This window comes from Actinia tenebrosa, unplaced genomic scaffold (assembly GCF_029948245.1).
Source record: "Actinia tenebrosa isolate PJP-AT-01 unplaced genomic scaffold, QUT_ActTen_1.0 PGA_scaffold11__36_contigs__length_13525064, whole genome shotgun sequence".
NCBI classification, from domain to species: Eukaryota; Metazoa; Cnidaria; class Anthozoa; order Actiniaria; family Actiniidae; genus Actinia; species Actinia tenebrosa.
The window spans coordinates 1,990,797-2,017,666 of NW_028292571.1; the positions used below are offsets into that span (position 1 = coordinate 1,990,797).

The window sequence follows — 26,870 nt, forward strand, 5'->3', positions numbered from 1 at the left end:
TTGTTCTCCTAGTCTTTTAGGCAATTTTCCTTAACGTTAATTGCATGAATTTTTAAATTTTTAACATTATCGCATTTAATTTGTTAAATTTCTTACATTATATTTATTGAAAAAAAGAAATATAATTTTTTACTTAAAATTACCAACCAATGAGCTCAAATATTTTATTGGAGGACTGCGCTGTTGGATTGATGGGAAATATTTTAATGTCATTAGAATAGGTGCAATATACAGAAGGTGATCATAATTGGCCATAATCATCCTCTCTGAGAGCTGAGTTACGGCGCCGAATATTCATCTTAGAATCGATATATTGCAATTGATTGAGTATACTGTATATAGATTGCTATCAAATCTTCTCAAGAGGAAATTGTATGATTTCAAACGTACTAGAGGGTGGCTCTCCATAAAAAACATCATTACTTTTTGGTGATTTATATAAGTGATTCTGTAGATCCATACATAAGAGAAGAAATCGGAAGGGAAACCCGCCGAAGACAAATGAATGAAAATGCTAAGAAAAGCGTGAAGACAAGAAAGGAAAACGTGTTTTGTTTCTGCAAATTTTTTTATGCTTCAAAGCTTCAATATGAAATTTCTCGAAAATGCTCTCACAGATTTTCTTCAAATTTTCTGATCCTTGAGCAAATTACTTATATCCTCCAATATCTCAAAAGCAATTCAAAAACTTAGGTCAAAATATGGAGAAAATAGGCAATAAAGTAAAAGCACCAACGCTTAACAGCGATCTTAAATTAATTCCGATTTCAGTAGAAACATGCTCATTCGTATATTTTATCTTTACCTTGAAACGTCTAAAAAAAATTAGTATTGGATCGTTTGCGTCCGCATATTTGCGATTTGAAGTTGCATGCCGAGCGCGCGGATAAAACCCTATGGAGCAACCTTAATGAGAAAAGGACATACGACTAGCATTTCTGCGCATGACACTCGGCCCTTAATTAAGATTGATTTTCACCTGCTTTACTGAAACAAAGGGAAACACTGGCAAACGCGACATCTATATTGCAGAAAAGGTTTGTTTCTTTTACGTATTCTTGTCTTTTTTCTTTAATTCTGTGGCCTTAATTCTAATGCGGTGCTAAACAAAAGGCAAAGCTATTTCTTGTGATCGGGTTTAAACAAAATGAAACTTAAAAACAGAGCTTTAAAGATTTTCTTATGATTCCTGATAAGGATAAATTATCAACGATCTAATCGGCGTGCATTAGCACTGAATTAAAAGTAGTATTCAAGCAATAGCAAAAGCATAGAAATTGTTAAGAAAATGGCTAAAATATAGGTAACTTTTACCGTTAAAGCAGTTCCAGGATTCACAAATTGCTTTATTTACATAGCTCAATGTATAGCAACAAACACATTTTAGTAAACGAATATCTATTTATGCGCATGCTTAACTGCCTTTGATATGTTCGCCTTAACGTATCATGAATTATCATTGATTTTCGCCCGTTTTTGGTTATGGAATTTGACCCATGTTCTTATTTTGTTCGTATAACACCAAAGTATATAATTATGGTTTATAGTCATAAATATTTCCGTCGAAATAGCTGAACCCACAGATTTTATGAATATATTAATTTTAGTTTACTTATTTTGCTTACTTAGTATCCAACTGTTTAACGATAGACCTGTGACTTAGTGCACGGCCTTGATCTATTAATTCTTCGAAGTTTACCTCGATTCCCTAAAACAATTATACCTCTAGGCGGATCAAAGTCATACAGGGCACGAGTAACGCAATTTTTAGGTGTTTAGAGGCTTCAAAAGCTCTGAGTTTTTCCTTGGTGTTGCAAGAGTACTCTTGGTTGCCGTTCTTTGTATTGCAGGGCAATTGTTTAGCTCCAAACTCATTGTTTTCCCCTGGGGGGAGAGAGCAGGGATGCTCGTCGTACCTTGTAGGGTTCCAGATCTGCAACTTGTATAGGAAGTGGATGAAGAGCCACTCTGTGGAAATGCCACTGCTAAACCCTATTTATTTATTAATATTTATAATGATTTGGTACCTCTTAGGTTGCACAAATTTAAAATGACCACCAGAAAGTAAGCTAGTACCTCTTACGATTTTTGAGGCAATAAGATACTTAAGGTTATATGATGACAGTCAGACTTGCAGTTGTAATTCAGAATATTTATTTCTGGTTCAGTATCTGACTTCAGTCACTTACCACTCAAAGATAATTGGCACCTTTTAGGGATAAAAATCATTAGTTGCCACGCCCAACTGGACTCTTAGGCACCTAAGAGGCACAACTGTCTTTGAGTGCTAAGGAGCACCAAAGTATCTGCGTGCTGAGCGGCACCAATGTCTCTGGGTGCTAAGAGGCACCAATTTATCTGGGTGCTAAGAAGCACTAAAGTGTCTGGGTGCTAAGAGGCACCTATGTCTCTAGGTTTAAAGAGACACCAAAGTCTCTGGGTTCTAAGAGGCACCCAATGTCTATAGGTGCAAAGAGGCACCAAAGTCTCTAAGTGCTAAGAGGCACCAATGTCTCTACCTGCAATTAGGCACCAAAGTCTCTAGGTGCTTAGAGGCATCAAAGTATTTGGGTTCTAAGAGGCACCAAAGTCTCTGGGTGCTAAGAGGCACCAAAGTCTCTGGGTGCTAAGAGGCACCAAAGTCTGCGGGTGCTTAGAGGCACCAAAGTCTATGGTTAAAAAGAGGCGCCAAAGTATTTGGTTACAAATAAAGAGGCACCAAAGTCTCCGGGTGCTAAGGGGCAACAAAGGCTCTAGGTGCTACATCAAAGTGTCTAGGTGCTACATCAAAGTGTCTGGGTGCTAAGAGACACCAAAGTCTCTAGGTGCTGAGAGACGCCAAAATCGTTGGCCGCCAAATTCTTTGGGTGCCGAGAGACGATTAATTTTCAGTGGAGCATGCGTTATTAGCATACCAGTTAGGAACCCTATGCCAATCAATGAGTTAGAGCTTCCATTATTTGAAACTCCTTGAATATTTCTTTTCTTTTCTTTTCTTTTTTTCGTTTTATTGTTTTAATTTTTTTTTACTTAAAAAAATGAATGTCACAAAGTTAATACCCTTAAAGGGGCACTTGGATGAAAACGCCACAATTTTTGAAAGTCCAAATAATTGAAGTATTTAAGGATAATATGACTCAATTACAATTATAAGAATCAGATTAGTGAAAGTTTTAGCCTCGGAGCCACTTGCTGTTGGGTTAAAAGTAAAAAGACCAATAGGGTCGAGTAAATGATGTCATTTACTCACAATTTAGATGCTTACTGAATAAAATTGATAATTTTTTCCCACCACTTTTGACTGTGATGGAAACATGTTGCTTGGCTACTATCTGGGCCATATAAATAAGTTTAAACAAGTTTCGAGTCATTTTCAATTTTCATTGATTTTCATCCAAGTGCCCCTTTAAGACACCTGTCATCTGCCGATAAACATTGAGTATATATGTTCTGAAATGAGGTAGGAAAATTATTACTTCCTCAAGATCAATATAGCCGGCTTTCCACAATTTTAATTAAGCTGCGTGCTAGAAAAACTAATCATTTATTTCATTAGTTCGAACGCGCTGGATAAATTATTTCGTTCTTCAAAGATATAACGATTTTTCAGCACGTGTTTTTATTACCCCATTTTTTGATAACATTAATTGAGACTAGAATAAGTAATAGTTGAGTATGCAAGAAGTGAATTGCTGGCACAGACTCAGGACTTACAATGGAATAATTCGACGATACGGCCGCCATCTTGGTTCGCAAGGCATTGTGGGACGTACAGGTGGCAATTGAAGCTTTCTTAGAGTAATGACGTCGATTGATACTAGCAGATTACCACAAGAAAATACAACAAAAGACGAATTAAGGAGGTACATCAATCACCTTTTCCCATATAATAAGACATCTTTGTTTTGTTTTAACCCCTCCTCCCCCTGGCAAGATGGCCGCGCCGTACCTTACTTTATCGCTAATCGAAAAAGTGGTATAGAGTTTATACAGATTGGTGTCAGTATAATTGATGCGAAGCAGAGTAGAAGACGCTCGTGAAAATATATACATCATGCAGTAATTGTTTAAAGTGGCACTTGGAGGAAATCGCTCAAGCTGTGAAACTCATTAAATTCGACGAAAATAAATAAGAGGCTAACTGAGACAAATTTAAGTTTTAAGCGAATTTTTGACGGAAAAAGGTAGGTGTTGAAATAATACCTTTTTTTAATGAATCTTTATTCGTTACTTACAAAATGCAGTATTTTACATATTTCCTATTATAAAGTTTTAAATATATATACAATACAACAAACTACTAGAATTAATACAGTGCAACAAACTACGGCAAGTGATAAAGTACAACTCAATACGATTAAAACACCCAAAGAAAAAAAAAATGCAATGCCTATTTTAAGCTTATATATCACTAAATGAGTAAGAAAGCACAGATATAACTTTTTATGTATATATCGGTACTTTTTATAATTCTCCAGTGCCATTGTATTTTACCTTATATTTTGCTCTGGCAACTTTATGTTCAATATTTTCGTAACTTAATAACATGTTTTGACACAAGGAAAGAGAAGGAACTTTCATTCTCTCTCTTCCCTTATACAGACCTACGGTTTGTAGATTAAACTGATAAAGTTTATTGGGATGTCTTCCACCCCTAATATTATGTTGTTGTTTTTTTATTAGATTGTGGCAAATGAATGTCATATTTTTCTAACCAGTCTCTTATCTGAAAATATAGGTTTTTTGATTCAACGCACTCAATGAATAAATGGTCTGTTGTTTCCGGATTAAGTGAACAAAAAGAACAAGAGGAAGAAATCAAAATATGAAAACGATGAAGATCTCGATTGAGATATAGTATATTGTTTAAAATTTTGTATTGAAACATACTCAAATAGGTATCTATAGTCGTGTTATAAATCCTACCGTATATCTTTCCCAAGTCTAATTCTTTATCTATTTCTATTCGTTTGCTTAAATTAGTTTGGGAGGAGGGGGATTTAAATTTTTTTCCTTTAATTTGCGAATATGTTTTTCAATACGTTTTTACTTTTTCAATTTTGACTTTTTTCTTTCTTATTTGTATATAATTATCATTTTGGTTATTTTTATTTTTATCGGAGGCACTCTGATTTTTCAGTTTTGATTTCCATTCTTTTGGTATTGCGTGTATTATTCCAGCCCATCTTAGATTTCGTTTTTCTTCCAAACCTTTTTTTCCTCTTAACCACTTCCCATTATGTAAATTCACCTTTGGAGTCGCATAAATCTATCACTTTATTTATACTTATATTTGAAAAATCCTTGTAGAATAATGATTTGCTATCAATTCTAATAGTATTGTTTCAAATATGTTGATTTAGAATTGTAGATATATCTTCACTGGGATCAAGTTTCATAAAATCCGCCCCGACTTACGTAACACGTCCCTATAGAATAATAGTAAATTGTTAGGAATTTTCAGTTCATCGAAATTTTCATGAATATGTTTTAAACCTCCAATACCGTGTAAATAATTCGATAATAGGGTTGTTTGGTAATCTTTTGAATTAAATAGCAGGCTTAGAATAGTTAATTTTATTCGACTGGCTTTCAAGAAACTTTAGAAGTCAGGAAGCCTATTACAAGGGCTTAAGCCCTCCCGCCTGATAGGCGCCTATTAGAGTGCTTTGTTGATTTTTGGCTTTTTATCATTCCATATAAAATCTTTAATTGTGTTTTCTACTTATTCTATAAAGGGATTTCGAACATAAGTTTTTGTACGAACATAATATAATTTGGGAAGGGTAAGAGAGCTTAAAACTTGAATTTTTCCATGCAATGTCAATCTCCTTGATTTCCAAATCGACAGTGTTGTGTTAAAATTTGTAAAAATTCGTTGTAGATTATTTTGATAGTAAAGTTCTTGTAAGTAAAGAATATACCCAGAATCCTTAACCCTTTTTTGTCAAAATCAATATATCTTATACTAGATTGTTCCAGATCTTTATCTGCTTTACGTCCGAGCCAACCTGCTTCTGATTTACTCTTATTTAATTTCAAAGATGAGAGGGAATAGAATATATCTAGATTTTCCAAAACTTTTTCGTAAGATTTTTTGTCTCGTAAAAAAGAAGGTAGTATCATCTGCAAAAAGTACCAATTTTTTTTTCTTGATCCTTGACTTCAAAACCTTTAAGGTCCTTACTCGTCCTTATCATCGTTGCCAAAACTTCGATTATTGAAATAAATAGATATGGTGAGATGGGATCACCCTGTTTGGTACCTCTCTTAACCGTAAAGAAATTTGTAACATGGCCATCGTTCATTATGTAACTAAGATTATTACTGAGAGGAATTTTTATCCACTTGACAAAATTGTCTCCAAAACCAAAGTGTCTGAGAGTAGCAAAAATGAAATTATGCTCGATAGAATCAAATGCCTTTTCAAAATCTGCTGCAAAAAATAGCAATGATTTATTTTTTTCTTTCATGTGATCCATTATGTCTTGAATTGTCTGCAAGGGGTCATCTATTTTCCTGTTCTTGATGAAAGCCGATTGATCTTCGTGAACCAAATACAGTAGTATATCTATTAATCTATTACTTAATACTCTACTGCATATTTTAATGTCTACATTTATTAAACTTATTGGTCTCCAAGAATCTATAAATCTATTATTCTTTCTGGTTTTTCCAATAAAGTAATTATTTGTTTCTGAGAGGTTGAAAGTGATCCCATTTCAAAGTTTTTGTTTAGGCAATTCACTAAATCGAATTTCATTTCAGACCACATACACAAGTAAAATTGTTTAGAAAATTCCATCATTTTCAGGAGTAAAACATTTTCTTGTTATACAATTTTGGCAGGAGAGTTTCCACCAGTTTTTCACACTTAACATATATATTTTTTGGATATATTTTTTGGTTTCCACCAGTTTTTCACACTTAACATATATATTTTTTGGAGTAAATCTCCCTCATACCTCCTCGACCCATTCTTCTTGAGCCGAATGCTTGAGCCTGCGATCTCAATGGCGGGCGGAAAAGAGTCGTAAACGTCTAGCTTAACAATCTATCCATTCGATTCAATTTGCAGAACCCCAAGTATCATCAACAATGTCGTTGTATGCAGACTCCACGGCAGCCCAAGTTGTCTTAACAGGTGTGTTCAGCCTGATTGTCATAGCTGATATTGTTGGCAACTCCATGGTAATACTTGTCCTTCTCTCTAACAAATCCACCCGTACTCCAATGAACTTCCTTCTTATCAATCTAGCAGTTGCTGACCTGATGGTCGGTATCTTCATCGCACCAAGATTCATCTTCATGAATTTCTTCGTCCATCCCGATGGCACAAGTGGAACATGGATATGCAAACTTTTTACCGGTGGGAACATCTCCTGGACTGGTGGCGCATGCTCAGTTTTTACTCTTGTCGCCATTGCCTTTGAGCGATATTACGCTGTAATGTTCCCTCACAGCGACAAAGGAAAGATGACAGTAAGGAAACTCAGTATGATTGTATTGTGTTGTTGGATTGGAGCTATAACCCTCAACATCCCTCTCTACGCCACCATTTATTACGAGAAAACCAAGAACTTCTGCTTCGAGTATTGGCCCAATACTTGGCTTCCAGTTGCTTATGCGTCCACTTGGTGGGCTGCTGCAGGAGTGATTCCCATCTTCTCCATGACCGCCCTATACTCAAGAGTCATCTACAGGCTTTGGGGACACGGTGGCGACAGTTCAAGCAATGTTACGCAGCAGGCTGTACTTAAGTACAGGAAAAAGGTGACGAAAATGATGCTGACAGTCAGCGTGATCTACGTTATTTGCTGGGTGCCGATCCTTACTACTTACATGCTAAGCTATGCTCATCCTAACTTCAACTATGGTGATGTCATTCATATCAGCTCTATGGTATTGTCCACATTGAATTCAACCGTCAATCCAATCGTCTATACATTCCAGAACGAACGCTTTCGAAAGCTCTTGGTAGAGGCCTGCAGCAAAACAAGTAACCGAGTGGATGTTCAATCAGGGTCTGGAGCAAGCAATGCAAAGAAGCATTCCCGGGCAATAAATGTTAATGAAGGCTTCACAGGAAACACTGGGGATGAAGATGCGAGGAAACAACGAAACTCATCGGGAATAAATTTGGGCCAGGTAAGTGAAATCGGGAAGACATACAGCACCTCTTTTAGGCTGTAATGGATGGATAATCTGCCAAATGTATATCGTTTTGAACATTAGTATTCTGTGCTAGAGTTTCCATGCAATTATACTCGAGAAAACTAAAATATGATTTATTAATAATAGATAGTATCTTGTAGCATTCTACCTATTGTAGGAAACAATATCTTTGCTGATTGTAGAAACCGATTTATTTTAGATCTTATTCAAAAAGGATAATCATGTTTTCAGTCTATCAAATACCAGACATAACATAATATAATTCGCCATTCAGTCGTCCTTCTGCGGTATTGTCACATTTTATAATGCATTAAAGTTCTATGCACGAGTGAATTGCTAACGACATTTAAGAAAATTTAGAATAGCACCTTTGTTGAATGTAAGGAATGTACCTGCAAAACCTAGTATCCAACATTAAATTTGATCTGAAATTTGAAAATATTCTGTTTTCACCATTTCCATGCATCTTCAAACATAAAGCAGTCAATCGAGGCTGTAAGGTAGTTTCAAAGGTTTATTCAAATTTGAGGCTTTCCCCTCGTCTGAATGTTTTGTGCCGGTTTGACTTTAGTCTCCCCCGCAGCCGTTCTTAGTGTCGTCACGAGATGAAATGTGGTGAACTACGGAGCATTCACAGGCTTGTTGTAAATAATCATATGCCTATCATTAGTCTTAGACAAGAGAATATGAACTAAGAGAAGGAATCTCCGCGCCCCATCATGAGCACTCTTTGATGCTATTATTTCTAGAATTATTTTGATTTGGTCGTTTGTTTGTGTGCACGCGCATAATGTGCAAACAGCGTGCACAAAAACAAACGATGGCAAATGTGTTTCTTAAAGTACTATCAAACGGTGCCTATGATGGTTTCAAGCATGAATACCAGAGATTCCGTCTCTTAGGTTATTTTCTATTGTCTTAGATTAAACAAACAAAATTATTATATTATATATAGATATGTCATAAAAGTTCTGTAATAAAATAATATAAACAATATTAGTTATTGTGCAATAATGGAAATAGATTGCTTAGGGAATGGTTTATAGGCCAATAGCCAAAGGATATACATCTTAGCCCAACCAAAATGTAATTAAGCAGGCAAAGTAAAATAAATGTTTAAAGAACGACATTGTTTTGCATTGGGAAGGATTTAAGGCGAGATAACACGGAGCAATTTTCTCTGCAACTTGTCTCGCAACAGCGTTGCGACACAAATCGCAAGAGTGTCTAAAAAAAGTAGAAACGAATGCAAAAAGTAGAAACGAATTCTACTTTTGGCAACGATTGCTGCAACTTGTCTCGCAACATTTTTCAAATTGCGCTATAGGTTACACGCTGCAATGCTCAATGCAACTTGTGTAAATGTTAACGCTGCTGCAACACAAGTTGCAGAGAAAATTGCTCCGCTTAATCGCGCTTTAACTGCATGGTCTTTCACCGTATAACAAAATAAAAAACTTGTACTTGAGAACAAAACATTTAGACAAACGATTGAAACGAATAAACAAACCTCAATACCTCAAACCAAGCTCAAAGTAAGGTACATTCTACTGGAAATACACTAATTCTAATTAATGCCGCGTGATGACCACCTAAAATGATATGAGCTATAAAGACAAGTATAGGATTGCAGATGATAGACTAGGTAAAAAAGTGATGATGCATTGTAGCAGGTAACCATTATTGTGTATTGAGTCCTCAATTTTTTGGGGGCAATAGGCGTTTCTTGGTTGTTTAAGATTTTTTTTTATGAAGGATTTTTTCAGAATATTGTTCCATTCTTTGATGCCTCTGGCTTTATCTGTGCAATAAAAAATAAATAAATAAAATTAAGAATTTTCCACATAAGGAGCTAGGAGCAGCCATCTTCCATACTGGGTCTGTGAGCCAGCATATACCCAGATCAGGAGCTAGCCCATTACTAGGAGCAGCCATCTCCTATACTGGGTGTGTGAGCCAGCATATACCCAGATCAATACGTAGCCCATTACTAGGAGCAGCCATCTCCCATACTGGGTCTGTGAGCCAGGAGTCCATTACTAAAAGCATTATCCTTATCCCAAGTTTGGTCTGAGATGCAAGACTTTCAGGACCATTATAATTAACATACATACCTTTACAAGGAACCTTCGACATCTTCTTGAGAGCCTGGAGAAGCTCTGGAAAGAAGTCCATATTGTACACTGTGTAGTTATCTGTTGATATATCTATTAACGAGCCAACATTGATCTGCTCACTCCATACCCCCACGGGAATAAGCTTAACACCAATTCTCTTGAGTGGTTCGGATGCTTTGGAGAGTTTGACCATCTTTGAAGGTGCCCAGGTTTGAATTCCATCGGTAAAAACAATAAGAATCTTTAAAGAAAAAACAGGAACAAAGATTAATTTTTGGCCATTTGCACCATGAAGTCACGTGAGCCTGCCCCCTTAAGCCAATTAGTTGTGTTAAAGTGTACTCCAGAAATGTAAAGAACACCTCGATATTACTTATAGACCCCTTGCATATGCTGTAAAAGCGACTCTATCTGGGGGACAAAACAAAAGAATTCCAATTTCCTGAGAAGTGGAACCTATTGTTTTGTCCCCCAGATTGAGCTGCATTCCAAAGTACTGCAAGGGGCCCACAAACAATAGTTTCGGATAATAAATGATATATGAACATTAATAAAGAAGCCGTCAACTTTCCTTGGTTCTTTTTGATATAATATCTTGGTTTAAGGGGTAAACGTCACGTGACCTTCTAATACAAATGGTTAATTGAAACAGTAAAAAAAACATCATGATATTACATATTAGTAGCACATCGTAACGCCTATCCAGCTGATTTGAAAGAAAATGTTAGCCAATCAGAATCGAGAAAATTCCTAAACTGAGGTGTCACTTTTCCTGAGTTTTATATTTTTATTGCAATGCTGGACAGGTTTTTATTTTTTACCAGTCAATTTTCACAGAATTCATAACACCTGCCTATATATAGATGTGTGCTTCTATGCAGATCAATACCTTTCTAGCGTTTGACCGCGCGCCATATTTCTTGCTGAACATCTCTTTGTACGCCATACGCAGGGCAAGATCGATCCTTGTTTTTCCCTTGCTGAATTGCAGATCGTCAACAATGCGGCGGACGTTTTTGCTGTTCAGGTCTTTCCCCTTCAAGGTGTTAAACTTGAGTGCATGGCTAGGGACATCATCGATCATAATGACTGCAACACGGGTTTTCTCTGGAGAAATGGTAAACACATTGACGATTCGATCCACCATCTTTCTGACGCCTTTAAAGTTTTGATAGCCAATACTTGCTGAAGAGTCGATTAGGAAGCCAAGATCCACCTCCGCTTCGCATACTGGTGACAGATAAAATTGGAAATTTCATTCTTTTTGATTAACTTTATTATGAAAGCGTTACATTGTTAGTGTCCCAGAAGGAAGAGAACCAACAAACAACTCTCCTCGCGGTTGGTGCAGTACAGTGCAGTGCAGTGCAGTGTAAAAATGAAATCCTACCCGTGCTTTCAAAATTGCTACATAATTGTATCTGTAAGAGTGCGTGCCTTAAATTCGTGAAAAACTTTGTAAAAAATTGCACAAATTTGCACCATTAGTAAGGTATAGTAAGTTCAGTGGCCGAAGACCTACAAAACTTTGCCCTAATTTGTTAACATGGATATATGTATGCAGTAAACTATGACTTTACAGCACAGTAACCCGAAAACCTATATACACACGAAACATATCTGTGGTCATCCCAATATCTTCTATATTCTAGAAAATTCAATTATATTCATAAATCAACTTACCATTGGGATCTCTTTTTGTGTATTGGTATGGAGATCTGCAGCGTAAAATACAACCATCGAAGCAACATTTTTGAGTACCATTACAATCAAAGTCCACCGCACATCTGTTAGGCTGTAGTGTTGGGCAAGCATCCGATGATGTCATCATGGGACATTCCCCTTTTTTCGACACTAAAAATATTAATACGGTAAAAAGCTTTTATCGAAATGGTTTGTCATTGGAGGTTTGTGTATAGACCCAATCAGATTGGGCGAATTATTCCCATTCCGGACCACGAGTCATTCGACGTTATGAAATCGGAAAACATTACGCCCAATGTGAAATGGTCTATAGAAGTTTTGCACCCCACGTGACAGTAGTCATGTTAGATGGCAGGAACAATACAATCGTTTTACACGAGAAAAAATTCATTTCCCTGCGAGCAAAAAGATTTTATTGTTCTGCCCTCTAACCACAGGTAGCCCAAGCTGTATTATAGATATGGTGATGGGGCAAAACCTCTACCTGTATTCATTTTCGAGCATTGGGCCTATAAACAGTTACAAACGCAGAAACTTCACAATTCCACACAAACATCCTCCATCTTTCCCACCCATTGACCTTAACGGCTCATCTTCCTTTTGGTCCTGAGTTTTCTTTCAACACGGAAATTGATTCATTTCCTGTCATAGCCCTGTTTTCCTGTTTTATTTTTAGGGCTTATCATTATAATCACATCAGTTTGTTTTTGTTCTTCGTATATATATCATACCAGATATTTCTTTAACGTCATATATCTTCTTGCCATCATAATTGTCAACATTTACCATTAAATATTATCATTGGATCAGGGACCGAGGAGGCGGAGGGCTTGGAGGAAACAGGGGGTGCTTAGCCCATCAAAATGACTTTGATTAACGAGTTATATGAGTTGCCAAAAGCTTTGACATAACTTAATAAATGCAATAAATATCTTGCTCCCCCGCTCCCCCAATTTGAACATTTTCAGGGGAGAGAGGGTGCAATTTCCCCTTCAAAACTATGCTCCGCGGCTCCTGTTAACAATAGTACAACTATTATTGGTAGTGTTATTTAGTATTTACTGTTGAGCATGGATACATGTATTATCCTGTTTGCTTTACTGGCAATCATGGTTATGCATGTACGGTTGGATAAGAGATTTGTACACTAGAGGTTTGTCAGTGTTATCTAAAAATGCATCAGTTTACCTAGAACTGAAAAACCATTAAATTTAGCTGCGCGATGGAGAGGAATACGTTTTGAAAAGGGATACGCCAATTTTTTTAAACCTGTCGTCTTTGTTACTGTAGTAGCCTACCCTCAGCAGGCTTCCCCATTTATTCTCTGTTGGGATCCCTGTGTTAAATTATATGGCAGAGAAGAACTAGGGACGAGAGAGGAGGAGTTAATGCATTTAAAGCAGATCCATGATAATACAAGATTTTTTTTTAGTGGGAGGCAGTTGCCAAAGATGTGGTTTCCTGAAGAACGAAGAGGCGGTGATTGGGTCATGATCAATGGGTGATATAATCTCTTGATGGACCTTGCAGCGTTGGCTGAACCATATAGTATTGACCTGGCGGGTTAGCACTGATCACATGCAATCTCGATCAATTACAAAGATGTGCAAGATGTGAACGAACATGGCTGTCCTACAACATTAGCTCTTTGCTAATATGACATATAAGCTATTTTGCTTAATTAATATGTAGCAATTTTATTTCATCCAATTTCTTTTTCCCGGTATATATTAATACAGTGTCGTGTTTTGTTTTTCGTTTTTTTTTTTGTTTTTTTTTTGTTTTTTTGTTTTTTTGTTTAAATTAATTTTGGCAACCTTCGCGGGTGAAAAAAATCGCGAAATTTAATACCCCTACAACCTTTCTTTTAGCGAAAAGCTATGCCGGAAAGAGAGAAAGAATGGCTGATTGGCCCGCCCTTTGATGGATCCATTTCAGGTTGCAGAGATATAGTGCACGGCGAGAGAACCAATTCTTGTTGTTGTTTTTTTTTTTTTAAATTCTGTCATGATTATTATAGCAAGAGTTGGCTCTGATAAGTAAAACTAAAATCTGTTGCGCAAATCGCGAGGCAATTTTTTTCGTTGTACAATTTCACATTTGAAATCGGAAAATTTTAGTTCTATTCGGCGAAATTCTTATGTGATATTTTAATGATCACGCAAAATGTGTTTATCTAATTTTCGCGAAATTAAGAGGAAATGTTATACCAATATTGTTATCCCTTTGCTGTACCAGCCGGCACCTTGTAATGAATACAGATAAACACAGTGTCCTTCACAGTAAGCCTTGTTTCAATGATCTTCTTTTTGTAATGTTGAAAAGTTTCACTGCTTCAGTTACTACAGATAACACCAGATTTCAAGGTGGAAAATAAAACGGTGAAAGCACGTTTTACGAAAGAATCCTTTATTATTATGAGATTATTCTAGTCCTAGATAGCCCTACGGACTAGTCCTTTTTCAGCAGAAGCCAAAGTACTTCTAAGTATAGGTACTCAACTCTAATATTACAGATAAGATCGGTTTCAGTTGAAAATTTCAGTTGTGTAGTGGTCCCTGCAATCATGCTGATCGTTTTGCAATTTACAACTGGATTGCTACCAGATTTCGATGATATTACTTTATACAGTTTCTACTTTAATAAGGCTAGTTTTTACGCCTTTTTGTTAATGCAGTTTTGATGGACTCTTGCCCTGTACGTGGTAAGGAGGTTTCCGGTATGAAAGATCACTATGGGACAAACAAGACCACCAAAACATCTTGACAAAACGAAGAGATGTTTGACACTAAAACTATATACAGCATGTCAAAGTTGGAACTTATCATCATTCTTGACCAATGTTTATTCATACGTCGAATAAATAAAAATGTTGAAAAATTGTACTGTTTTAACTTGTTTGACCTTCCTATTGCATTTATCCGAAAAATCTTCCTAAGGGACGGACGACCATTATATGATCGAGGGAAGGGTTGCGTAAATCCCAAAAAAACACCGAGCAAGCACTTCACCTACGAAACATATAAAGCGCAACTTCTCCTTTCAGAAAAGAAATATCGTGTATGAGAATGCGTACAGGGATTACTTCTAAGTTAATATCGTGCAACATAAATTCCTGCAACCTCTCCATCAATTATCTAATGGTCCACCCCTAAATAGCCTGCGTGCAGCAGAACTATTAACTACTAACTGCATGCACGCAGGCTATTTCTAAATGGCCAAAAATACTGTGAATTACGACACCTTTTGTGTTGGTTTCGCGATTGTTATCTTGCATTACATATGGAAGCTTTTGATAGCATTTTAAATAATACAATTAACCGTATGACAAATAAAAACACTTCCAAAGAAAAATGTTTACTATGAGATATTGTCTGTGTTGTGAAAAAGGCTAAACTTAAATTTAAAAGAAAATTGAGGATCGAATCTGGTAGATTTGAGGTGCAAATCTGATTAACAGCATCATATCAGCGGGCAGTATTTTGATATTAAAATATTTGAGGTTTGGCGCTAAGCAGGAGTCGAATAGATGCCTTTGCGTTCATAAGACTCTTTGAAACCAACATTACGTACCGAGCGACGAAGACGATAGTACAAGATTATGTAAACAATAAGAATAAAGTTACGAATTTGATACAGACATGTAGACAAGAATAAAGGGCTTTTGTTGAAAACGGATTCGACTTACATGCTTTTTCTAGAGGCTTCAAACCCAGAACAGGTCCACAGCCGACAAGAATGAACCCAATCCACAGTAGCTTCATATTTTTGCTCGATGGAAGTTCTTCAGCTCCTTTTCTCCTTCTTTCTTCTTGTTCATGTAGTGTTTGGTATATTTAAGCGAGGGCTGGTGTGGTTCACCTCATGTCATGGAATCTGATATCAACAACATCAAATGCCAACTGAATAACGAGTGTGGGATAAATCGCGCCATTCGGTAATTTAAAGATTGTAATTTAATGAGGTCAGCTAGGACTATGAGGTCTGCCCCAGAAATAACTTGATAAAATGAACAATCTGGAATCTCTTCTTGGAAACAATTGGGAGGTAACATCGAGATGTTAACTGAATTTACCAGAGAATTTCTGCCCAAGGCGATGTGCGTGATGCAAATGTACGAGGGACGGAGAGAGTCATCCGGTCCTAAAGATGTCATTTCCTATAATTAAAAAGTGACCAAAAATAAAGAAATTAATAATAATCTTCTTAAAGAACTTGACTAACGAAGACAGATATTATATCAATTGCAATCTCAATTGCAGATTTTAAGCAGAGATGCCAAAAAAGATTAGAACTGCTGTGAGGGTCATTCGTTAGTGACCTAAATGGAAGGGTCAAAATATGATTACGTGATGAAATACGTATTTCTCAAATGAATTCTCAATCAATTTTTCGATTCCATTTTTGGCTCAGAACCATGTTTGCCAGTGTGTCAAGGATATAGACCCTTGAAAAAACTGACTCATTTACTTAGGGTCAGCCTCATCCCATGTTCGCAAAAACACGGCAACGGTAAAATAAAAGAAAGCTAAGAAGAAATGAATAATTCCTTTTAAATAAAAGGAGGAGAAACATTAAAATAAATTTTAAAAAAAAGGATGCATACGCAACGGCAATACACGGCTTTGCACATCATGTGACGGCAGCCATATTAGATAGCAGGAACGATACAAGGGGCATTTTATTGTTCAGCCATGTAAATACCACAGGCAGCCCAAGCTGTATAGACGTGGGCACGCGATGGTGTAAAGCCTCTGTTTCTGGTGTGACATACATATAGGCTAGTGTTCAACCTCCCAGTCGTTTCTGTCAAGAATAACGTCCATAGTATTATGAACATTATTTTGCTCTTGTGCCTATGTTCTAGGTTCTCAGATACTGCCATCATACAACAGAACCAGCATCTTGATGGACATAGATGATTTTTTATTTCTGAGTATTCAGTCTAATATTAATATAATATAAATCTCTTTTATCTTAGAATCGAATACTATTATCACAAATTTCTTAAAACACTTACATCAATAAAAACGCAAGGAAACCTTACTGCTCTTCACCTGTGTAGTATTCTAACTGGTCTCCATGGCAATGCAGAGCACAGATGATTGGATGACGTCAGCGTTCTTTTTTCCTGTGGAAAAGGTTGGAAAAATATTCGATTTTGGAATTTGAAAAACGAGATAAAGAGACAGAAACAGAGGCACACAAGTACAGACATTTTGCAATTCCACATAGACACTGTAGAAGAAAAAGATTAAGAGGCCCAAAGATCATAAACATGAACACATGTAAAGAAGAACTGGATGCTTTCTTGGAAAATGTGGTTCAGGCGGAACACGTTTTTTCCCACTTGTGTAAAATGCCAATAGCCGAACAAAAAAATATGCGAACTAGCACCAACAAGAGTCTGAAGATAATTCGAGTTTATTACAGATACGAGACGGGATACGATGCGAGCACGGAGGGAAGAAAATGCTTGGAAGATGAAAATGTTGAAGAAATTCACGGCAAAGCTGCAGAGGATATTTCCGTAGCGATTTTATTGACAGAAAAAACTGCAAACTGAAAATTAAGGACAAGGGATGAGCAAGGTCATGGTAAACGCAAGGTCCCATCACTGAACACACCAAATAGATCAAGGCAACATTAAATTGGGGAAAAACCGGCCAAAGCAATTGTCATCTTAACGAAAGTTAAAGGAACACAAAATCTGATACACAAAAGTAGAAATATGAAGAAAAGTCATGGAGTCCACAGGCAATTACATTTACCCTTTCTTTTTCAGTTTGATTAGAGGCCATTTAGTTTTGACTTTTTTGGGAACTGGAGTCAATTGTTTCGCATTCTGCAGTAGTAACACATTGTGCAATGTACTACCTCAACGATACGGAGGGCATCTTGGATTGTAAAGCATGCGCATTTTGGGGCGTCCAGGCGGGAAATATAGCTTTATTACAGAAATGACATTGATTGATATTAATAGTTTACCACAAAAGAATACAACAAAAGATGGATCAAGACGACACATCGATCAGCTTTACCCGTAAAAGAAAGACAAACAAACCTCAAAAGGACAAAATACAACGAATCAATTAAAGCTGAAAAAGAAGAAAACAAAAGAATGAAAGAAAGAATAAAGGAAGGAAGGAAGAAAGGAAGGAAAGGAAGGAAGGATCGGAAGGAAGGAAGAAAGAAAGAAGGAAAGAAAGAAGGAAAGAAAGAAGGAAAGGAAGGAAGGAAGGAAGGGAGAAAGGAAAGGAGGAAAGGAAGGAAGGAAGGAAGAAAAAAAGGAAGTAAGAAAGAAAGAAGGAAAGAAAGAAGGAAAGAAAGAAGGAAAGAAAGAAGGAAAGAAAGGAAGGGAAGAAGGGAGGAAGGAAGGAAGGAAGGGAGGAAGGAAGGAAGGGAGGAAGGAAGGAAGGGAGGAAGGAAGGAAGAATGAAAGAAAGTTTACACTATTTTCAGTTAAATCCCTTGAGCAGCACTAGAGTTCTAGCAGTTCTACACTAGAGCCTTATTTACGTGACGATTGCACTTAATAGCGACCTAAGGTAATAAAATATCAATACGATCAAACTCGTTCAGAATATGCTCAGACAGAGACATGTATACCCTTTTTATCATATCAACCAAAAACGTGCGATACACTTAAACGAGTTGAAATCTAAATTACACGATCTTGTAAAGTTTGACAGGTTCTTTTAAGATTAAAAGGCATCTTAACTCGATTGAGGTTAATACATACATGTATATATGCAGTAGATAGACTGTATTCAAGTGGATCAATTTAGAGACAACACTTAAGCAGTGTCTGGATTAATAGGCTAAAGAGTTGCGAAAGAATTGCTGAAGTCCCGCCGTCGTAAAAAAACCCACAAAATATTAGTAAATTCATAGATAGTACGCGCTCTCTTATTGGCCGAGAACTGTGCTGTGTTAATAAAGGAACAAAACTTTGAAAAAAAAGTAAGAAAACTGCAGCAATGAATACTACAACAAACGGTTGCCTTATATGGACTGTTCTTCCGTTCAGCTTCTTTTAGTAATAAACCACTTCAAGCACCAAATTTTAAAGCACTTAAGGATTGTACTTTATATATGATCATGATAATGGTCAAGCCCTTTCCCTGGGTTCCATGCCATGATAATAGCACATCCCTATGATCATGATAATGGTCAAGCCCTTTCCCTGGATCCCATGCCACGATAATAGCACATCCCTATGATCATGATCATGATAAAGCCCTTCCACCAGGGTCCCATACCATGATAATAGCACATCCCTATGATCATGATCATGATAATGGTCAAGCCCTTCCACCAGGGTCCCATACCATGATAATAGCACATCCCTATGATCATGATAATGGTAACGCCCTTCCACCAGGGTCCCATACCATGATAATAGCACATCCCTATGATCATGATAATGGTCAAGCCCTTCCACCAGGGTCCCATACCATGATAATAGCACATCCCTATGATCATGATAATGGTCAAGCCCTTCCACCAGGGTCCCATACCATGATAATAGCACATCCCTATGATCATGATAATGGTCAAGCCCTTCCACCAGGGTCCCATACCATGATAATAGCACATCCCTATGATCATGATCATGATAATGGTCAAGCCCTTCCACCAGGGTCCCATACCATGGTATGGCTCTCTGTCTTTTGTTTGTTTACTATCCGTGAACGAGATGAGAATCTAACAAAAAGTATTAACATATTAACATATCATTATCAACATATTTTAAGATTAAAGTAGCAACTTTTTTTTATTTGGTGGTCTGGAAATCCATAATTTCAAGAAAAAATTGGCTAACATTTTCTCTTAGAAGAATTAAAAAGCTGCAAGAATTAAAAAGATGATAGAAAGAATAAAAAAGTGAACTAACAAAGAGAAATAAAGGTACTACTCATTAAGTAAATTGCGACGCTTTCTTTCATTTTAGTCTAGAAGCTAAACCCAGAATTTTTCAAGTTGGCTGCACCCCATGGGTGGCCAAGGTTTCTTGGTATCATTTTAAAGCTTGAAGCCTGTAGATTACGAATCTGCTTGTCGCCACTTGAAAAAAGTGTCCAAACAGCTTGGCGACCTGGCCTAAAGTACATACTTTCTATTTCACAATATTTTCGTTATTCTTCATTTTCTTGACGTTTTTCACGTTTCACACACAAATTTTCGATAAAAACTGCTTTGATGTGTTTATTATATGCTAAGCTAATGCACACATATGAAAAAACGAGGACATTTTCAGGAAATGTGGAATTATTAGCATATTTGGGCCATTAATCACGATTTTCGATTCATTGAGTGGCAAAAGTTTTTTTTAAATAATCTTAAACGTCGCTAAAAACGCATTTTTCTTATAAAGACCTTAGTTTGACCTTATCTGATTAGTTTTCAGAGAGAAATGACAAATATTTTTAATATTAGCTATAGAAAAGACAATTTCCGTACTATTCGTCAAACCGGAAGTTGATAGCTAAACTACTTCCGGTTTACGTTTTTTAAGATTTCTTGAATAAAATCGGAAAATAACTCATTGCAGACTCTGGTAGTCTTTTATTTATAACAAATTAACACTCTTATAGATGTTTACTACTTGTGTGTACTCTTTTCAAGTAGTAAATAGGTAAGAATAGAACATATTTATGGAAGGAGAAGTACTAACTGTCTGTGTATAAAGAGGAGCTGAGATTTATAAATTTATGCTTGAAATCACTGTAAATCATTATATATATCTTATAAATAAAATAATGCAAAATTAAAGAATCAAATGAAAAATAAAATCTCAAGTGCTGCAGATGTTGTTTTGATTGGTCTTCCTGTGTCTAAATGAGCCTTCAGTTCCAGCATGGCGTGGATTTAATGCAGTGGCACGCATGAACGAAATCCCACCGAAGAGTGTAGTTGGCTACTGTCAGCTCATTGATGCATCGCCCTCAGATCTATCAACAGTATATACCTTACTCAAGAAATCCGTCGAAATGGCGGCACAACTTGGACTTCACGATACTGTCGTCGTTGTAGACCAAGCCATATATGCGAAAGCTTTAGAAGTTATATGGAAGCAGAAAGAAGAGTTCCGGAGCGTTGTGTTACGCATGGGAAGTTTTCATATCATTTGCACGTTCCTTGCTGTATTGGGAAAGCGATTTGGAGAGAGTGGCCTGCAGGATCTGCTGATCGAGTCTAGATTGGTAGGCAGTGGCTCTGTGAATGGAGTTCTCCAAGGAAAACATTATAATAGGGCACTGCGAACACATAAGGTAGGTGCTTAGTTTTTTCTAGCTGCTTGTTCTCTCTTTGTATATTCACTCGTTACAATTCTTGTTTTCAGATTGTTATGGAAGCTTTGTTGCGTCTGAATTGGCAATCGTTTGTTGACACTATGAAAGATGACCAAGAAGTAAAGTCATTCAAAGCAGCAGTAAGGGGGACTCGCGATCGATGCCGTATATTTGCGGGTTTTACAGGCGTTATTCCGAACGCGGGTACAGCAGATTTACGGGATTTCCCGCGGTGTGTCCTTACTGCTGCTGTGTTGGGTACCGCAAACGGAGGTTAAAATATTTGTCGGATATACGATGCATGAATGTAAAAAGTTCACCAATTAGTAGAGTGTACAGAATCCCATTTTCCCGGCAACCACTTTCGGCTACCTTTTTTTTGTGTTCCAAAAGATGCAGATCCAAAAGATGTCTGTGTCGTGGTTTGCGACGCTTCCCAAAATAGAAGAGTGTCCGCGCCTCGACACGACTACCTTTTCTCGCGTCCCAAAAGGTGTCGATCCGGATATCCCCCGTAGAATGTCGACAATAAGGTTAAATCTTTGTTAAGTATGTGTGGAAACTATTTCAAAGAGTGTCTTAGAATGTCGACAATAAGGTTAAATCTTTGTTAAGAGTGTATCGTTTGTCCGCGCCTCGACACGACTATCTTTTTTTGTGTTCCAAAAGATGTGCATTGCTGTCCCAAAAGATGTCTGTGTCGTGGTTTGCGACGCTTCCCAAAATAGAAGAGTGTCAGTGCCTCGACACGACTACCTTTTTTTGGTGTCCCCAAAAGAGTGTCTTTGCGTGTTCCAAAAGATGCGTATGTGTGTCCCCAAAAGATGTAGATCCATGTTCCAAAAGATGCGTATGTGTGTTCCAAAAGAGTGTCTCAGAATGTTAACAATTAAGGTTAAATCTTTGTTAAGTATATATGGAAACTATTTCAAAGAGTGTCTTAACAAAGATTTAACCTTAATTGTTAACATTCTGAGACACTCTTTGGAATAGTTTCCATATATACTTAACAAAGATTTAACCTTATTGTCGACATTCTAAGACACTCTTTGGAATAGTTTCCAGGTATCCTTAACAAAGATTTAACCTTATTGTCGACATTCTAAGACACTCTTTGGAATAGTTTGCCCGAAGAGAATGGAGGCCCCTTCTACCTTCTTTGTAGGGCCACGCGCAATGGTGCAGCTACGTAGCCCGGAATTCGAATGTTGCCTATTGTCTCCTGCGCTCTGTACAAGCCACCTACCACATCCAAAAGGATTTCTATCGTGCGCTGTTTTCCTAGCATGTATCCAGCTATGCCTATGGCTATGTACAGATACATGCTATATCTGTGGACAAACAGGTATCTACCATATGGATCCATAGGGTATTCCATGGACAAACATAGGGTATGTTCCGTATCTACCTACATATATGGCCACACCCAAGATACTATCCAAAGAGGAGATCGCAGACCTTTTGGAAGACAGGAAGAATGGAATGGGGCTACAAAAGGTAGCCAAGAAGTATGGTGTGGGTATTCCCAAAATACGCAGGATAGAGCAGGAAAACAATGCGACGCCTGCAATTCCAGAAACGCCACCTACGACAGATTTGCAGAAGCATTTTCTAGAGGTGCAGGATTCTTTTGCCATTGTTTTGGACGACCTAGGAAAAGCAAAGGAGGAATTGCTGGCCGAACTTGCAACCACAAAAAAAGAATTGCTAGACCGCGTGGACGATCTAGAAAAGCTTCGTGCGGAGCTGTCGTCCAAGATACAACCACCTGGTAGCGACGAGGATGGCTACTACAGCGAGGAAAACCTAGAGGACGAAGTGGAGGAAATATCCACGAAGATAGACTGGCAAATAGCCGGGAATATAGTATTTGCCATCTTTGGCATTGGAGCATTGCTTTGGGCGCGCATGCAGCAACCAGTGGAAAAGGTTGTCTACTACGAACGGCCACAGAGGCCTTCTAAGATTCCGGAGATGGAGTAGAAAGGGCGTCTACCAGATCGACACCCTTTGCGGAGACGTGCACTATTCTGTCTTTCTTCTTTGCTTTGGTAGTCTTTTCTCTGCCTATTTTGCAATACAAAGGCGCTGGAGATGTCCAGTCTATCTTTTGCTCGTCCAAGAAGTGTCCCCAGACCGGAGTGGTTGCATGTTCTACCGTGCAGCCCTCCAATACGCACTCCGAACATAGCTCGGAAAGGAACAGTATTGTCCTTTCTTTTTTTCTGTATGTGGCTTTTGCGTAGCGCCAGCATTGGTATTCGCCCGGCTGCATGCGCAAAGCCTGCGTACATTCTTTGTTCGGTGGCGCTGGAACTTCCAGTAGCTTTCCTGGATTCTGCGGCATTTTGTGGTCTATTTTTCTGGCCAACTCGTGGTATGTGTCCAAGCCTGGTCCTTCCGGTACGAAGACAGTTGCTATGCCATTTTTCCACTCTAGCAATATTTCTTCTCCTGGTATGGCAGTGCGTATGTTGCCGTTTGCTTCGAACTTTCCAGCTGCAAATGCCTCCAATAGGGCTTCCGTGGCCCATGCCACAGACGTTTCTCTATTCCTCCGCAATACTACTCGGTGCCCCCTTGCCGACCAGCCAGCATCCAAGTCTCTGGGGATCGCATATCCTAGTATTTTGTAGTCTCCTGCGGGTATTTGGTCCATCCTATGCACTTTGGCTCTGGGCGTCTCTGGACCAAACGAGCTTTCTTTTCCAAAGAACAATCTACGCAGATTGTCTGTTCTTTTGGAAATCCTATCCAACAGCTTTTCGTACTTTTCCAACTCTTCTTCTATCTTTCGCCTGTCTTCTTCTTTTTGCCGCAGGATGTTTTGCTTTTGTTCCGACAGCTCTGCGTGGTATCTCTGCGTGGCTTCTACCCACTCGTCGCCTTCCAAATCGTCCCGTATGTCTTCCAATCTTTGTTGTCGTTTTCTTTTGGATAGGAAGGAGATCCTGCGGTCCGTAGGTACTTCCAGTATTCCGAAGAGACTCTTTTCTACTCCTATTCTTTGCGCCTTCTTCGTACGCCATATCCACTCTACGTGTTCCGTCGGAGGCAGCATTGTGGCAATGGCAGGGGCATTTGTATGCACTCGGGTGGGGAATTTGGACTCCGCCAATACCATAGGCGAGTTTTTTGTGTAGCAGCGCAGCGGCGCTATTTCCACAGGTTCCATACCAAGCACATCTATGCGAAATATGGGGCATTTGCGCAGGCCAAACTCTGCTATGGTCCAAAGTACACATTGTTCCCATTTGTCGTTGCCACGAACTCGCACTCCGGCTATGCGTCTGGTTTCCAAATTACAGTACCAAGCTAGGAATATTTCTTTCGTCTCCTCGCAGCAAATGCACAAGCACCTGTCCAAATGTTCCGCAAGTGCCAACCACAAATTCTTTGGCGGCTGTACTACGAATATGTCCTGCAAAGGTTCTATGGTCTCCGCTATAGCATTGGTGTGGGATTTGGAGAAGTCTTTGCCGTAGATGGATATTTCCACTCTGGTGCATCCTCTTTTTTGCACGTCTGGGCGTAGGAATGTTCTACGCAAATGGTCGTTGGGGCAATCCACGTACTCTGCCAACTTTGCTCCTACTGGGTTTTGCACTTCTCCGGCTTCGAAGTTCGACACTATCTTGTTGTATATTTTGGTTCTCTTTCCGTCTTCCATCCAAGTACAAACATGGTTCCCGACGGCATGCGTATTGTCCAAAATGGTACCTTCGCGCCAACCAACTTCTCCTTGTTCTTTGTAGCCCATTTGCCGCAGTCTGCGCACCAATGCAGCTCTGTCCAAAGTACCGGAGAAATCCTGTGTGTAGTCCACGGAGTAGATGCCATATCCTTGCCCATACAAAGCCATGGAGAATTTGCGTACGTTTTCCCCGACATCTTCTATTTGCAGCTCCGAAGTGTCTACTTTGGCCACGAAGTATCCAGCAGGATCTGTGTTGTGTATTCCATACCATTTGCCTTTGGCATTGGAGCGCTCTTCTATCTTTGCGATGTTTTCTACGATTTTTCCCTGCTTGCAGGTATGTACGATACTCGTGGGCAGAAACCCACCAAATGCCACTGTTGCTGCCGTAGATATCTGCGCAACTATTGTCTTTGCATTTCTGCAGAGCAGCTTCTTGCCATACAAATTCTCTTCCGCAACGAAACCATATACGAATATGTCGTCTACGAATGGCGGCAATCCTTCCAGCGGCTGCAAACTGGTAGTACCTTCGTTGTTGCGTAGGTAGTCGCATTTGGATATGTCCGGCAGCAAGTTCCCGTCGCATGCATTGTCCAGCAGCAAATGCGCCAACACTCTGCTCTTTGCACGTATGCCCATTTCTTGCAATGTAACCGAAATACTCTTTTGGGAGTCCATGTCTATATCTAGGAGTAGAAGGTTTTTTGGCTACTACTATGGGGGGTGTCGCGCTCTTTTTGGGTGCAAGTTGGAAGGGCGGTGAATCGCCTCCCTTCTATAGACATCTTTTGGGGTAGCAATACACATCTTTTGGGACACGCATACACTCTTTTGGGACAGCAATGCACATCTTTTGGAACACAAAAAAAGATAGTCGTGTCGAGGCGCGGACAAACGATACACTCTTAACAAAGATTTAACCTTATTGTCGACATTCTAAGACACTCTTTGAAATAGTTTCCACACATACTTAACAAAGATTTAACCTTATTGTCGACATTCTACGGGGGATATCCGGATCGACACCTTTTGGGACGCGAGAAAAGGTAGTCGTGTCGAGGCGCGGACACTCTTCTATTTTGGGAAGCGTCGCAAACCACGACACAGACATCTTTTGGATCTGCATCTTTTGGAACACAAAAAAAAGGTAGCCGAAAGTGGTTGCCGGGAAAATGGGATTCTGTACACTCTACTAAATATACCGGATGTAAACCTTGGATATGACTCATCCAGTCCCTGAAATATTTTATTCTTTTGTATGGGGTTTTCTTACGACCTCCATTGGCGTAATACTGCTCTCTGGTAGCATTTGGTACGGCATTACGAATATTCTTACCACATTCGTAACACTGCGCTGACGTGTCGTCTTCTATTTGCATTTTCTTACCACAACACCAGAAACCCTTGGGCTTGGGTATATTAACTTTGAATCTTAGACAAATCACACAGAAGTCATTGGTGAACTTTTTACATTCATGCATCGTATATCCGACAAATATTTTAACCTCCGTTTGCGGTACCCAACACAGCAGCAGTAAGGACACACCGCGGGAAATCCCGTAAATCTGCTGTACCCGCGTTCGGAATAACGCCTGTAAAACCCGCAAATATACGGCATCGATCGCGAGTCCCCCTTACTGCTGCTTTCAAGCAAACTGTGACCACAGCTACGATGAGCGTCCAAAGAGAATTATCAAGCTCCACGATCCAGAGGTGAAAAAACAAATTTAGTAGTTCCACATCCCATGTTTTAGTAATAGCATTTATTGTATTACATTGTATTATATCGTAGGCTGTACGAGACAACGGACCTTGAGAAGCTCCACGCAAAGTTTAAAGATTTCAACAAATCACCAGCTACTACAAAAATGGCCAAAT

The 26,870-nt window shown here is 38.5% G+C and overlaps 2 protein-coding genes across 5 annotated transcripts; one reads left to right on the plus strand and one right to left on the minus strand.

The window, feature by feature from the left end:
- The first annotated feature begins 1,011 nt into the window (after positions 1-1,011).
- LOC116295472 (neuropeptide FF receptor 2-like) lies at positions 1,012-14,895 on the plus strand. 3 transcript variants are annotated; one of them, XR_016119288.1, is made up of 3 exons: positions 1,012-1,037; positions 7,079-8,787; positions 8,857-9,302. XR_016119288.1 is itself a non-coding variant. In XM_031703286.2 (3 exons), the coding sequence occupies exons 2-3, from the start codon at positions 7,099-7,101 to the stop codon at positions 14,677-14,679; spliced, it is 1,056 nt and encodes a 351-aa protein (XP_031559146.2). In that variant the 5' UTR covers positions 1,012-1,037; positions 7,079-7,098; the 3' UTR covers positions 14,680-14,895. The 3 variants fall into 3 exon arrangements, 2 of the variants coding, with proteins under 2 accessions (XP_031559146.2, XP_031559143.2); XM_031703286.2 differs by lacking the exon at positions 8,857-9,302 and adding an exon at positions 14,674-14,895 and having other exon boundaries at positions 7,079-8,148; XM_031703283.2 differs by having other exon boundaries at positions 7,079-9,302.
- LOC116295473 (collagen alpha-1(XII) chain) lies at positions 8,677-16,090 on the minus strand. Of its 2 annotated transcripts, XM_031703288.2 has the most exons (6): positions 16,072-16,090; positions 15,685-15,872; positions 11,976-12,146; positions 11,182-11,522; positions 10,290-10,533; positions 8,677-9,976 (listed from the first exon to the last, which is right to left on the minus strand). In XM_031703288.2, exons 2-6 carry the CDS (start codon positions 15,758-15,760, stop codon positions 9,783-9,785), a joined length of 1,026 nt encoding a protein of 341 aa, XP_031559148.2. In that variant the 5' UTR covers positions 15,761-15,872; positions 16,072-16,090; the 3' UTR covers positions 8,677-9,782. The 2 variants fall into 2 exon arrangements, with proteins under 2 accessions (XP_031559148.2, XP_031559147.2); XM_031703287.2 differs by lacking the exon at positions 16,072-16,090 and having other exon boundaries at positions 15,685-15,996.
- Positions 16,091-26,870: the final 10,780 nt, after the last annotated feature.

Bases quoted from the DNA above. Each gene is read 5' to 3' on its own strand.
- LOC116295472 (XM_031703283.2), top strand. From the start codon at position 7,099: ATGTCGTTGTATGCAGACTCCACGGCAGCCCAAGTTGTCTTAACAGGT.
- LOC116295473 (XM_031703288.2), bottom strand. From the start codon at position 15,760: ATGAAGCTACTGTGGATTGGGTTCATTCTTGTCGGCTGTGGACCTGTT. The intron at 11,523-11,975 runs GTAAGTTGATTT...ATCTGTCACCAG, and splicing joins CACAAAAAGAGATCCCAATG to TATGCGAAGCGGAGGTGGAT. The intron at 10,534-11,181 runs GTATTGATCTGC...TTTTCTTTAAAG, and splicing joins CGCGGTCAAACGCTAGAAAG to ATTCTTATTGTTTTTACCGA.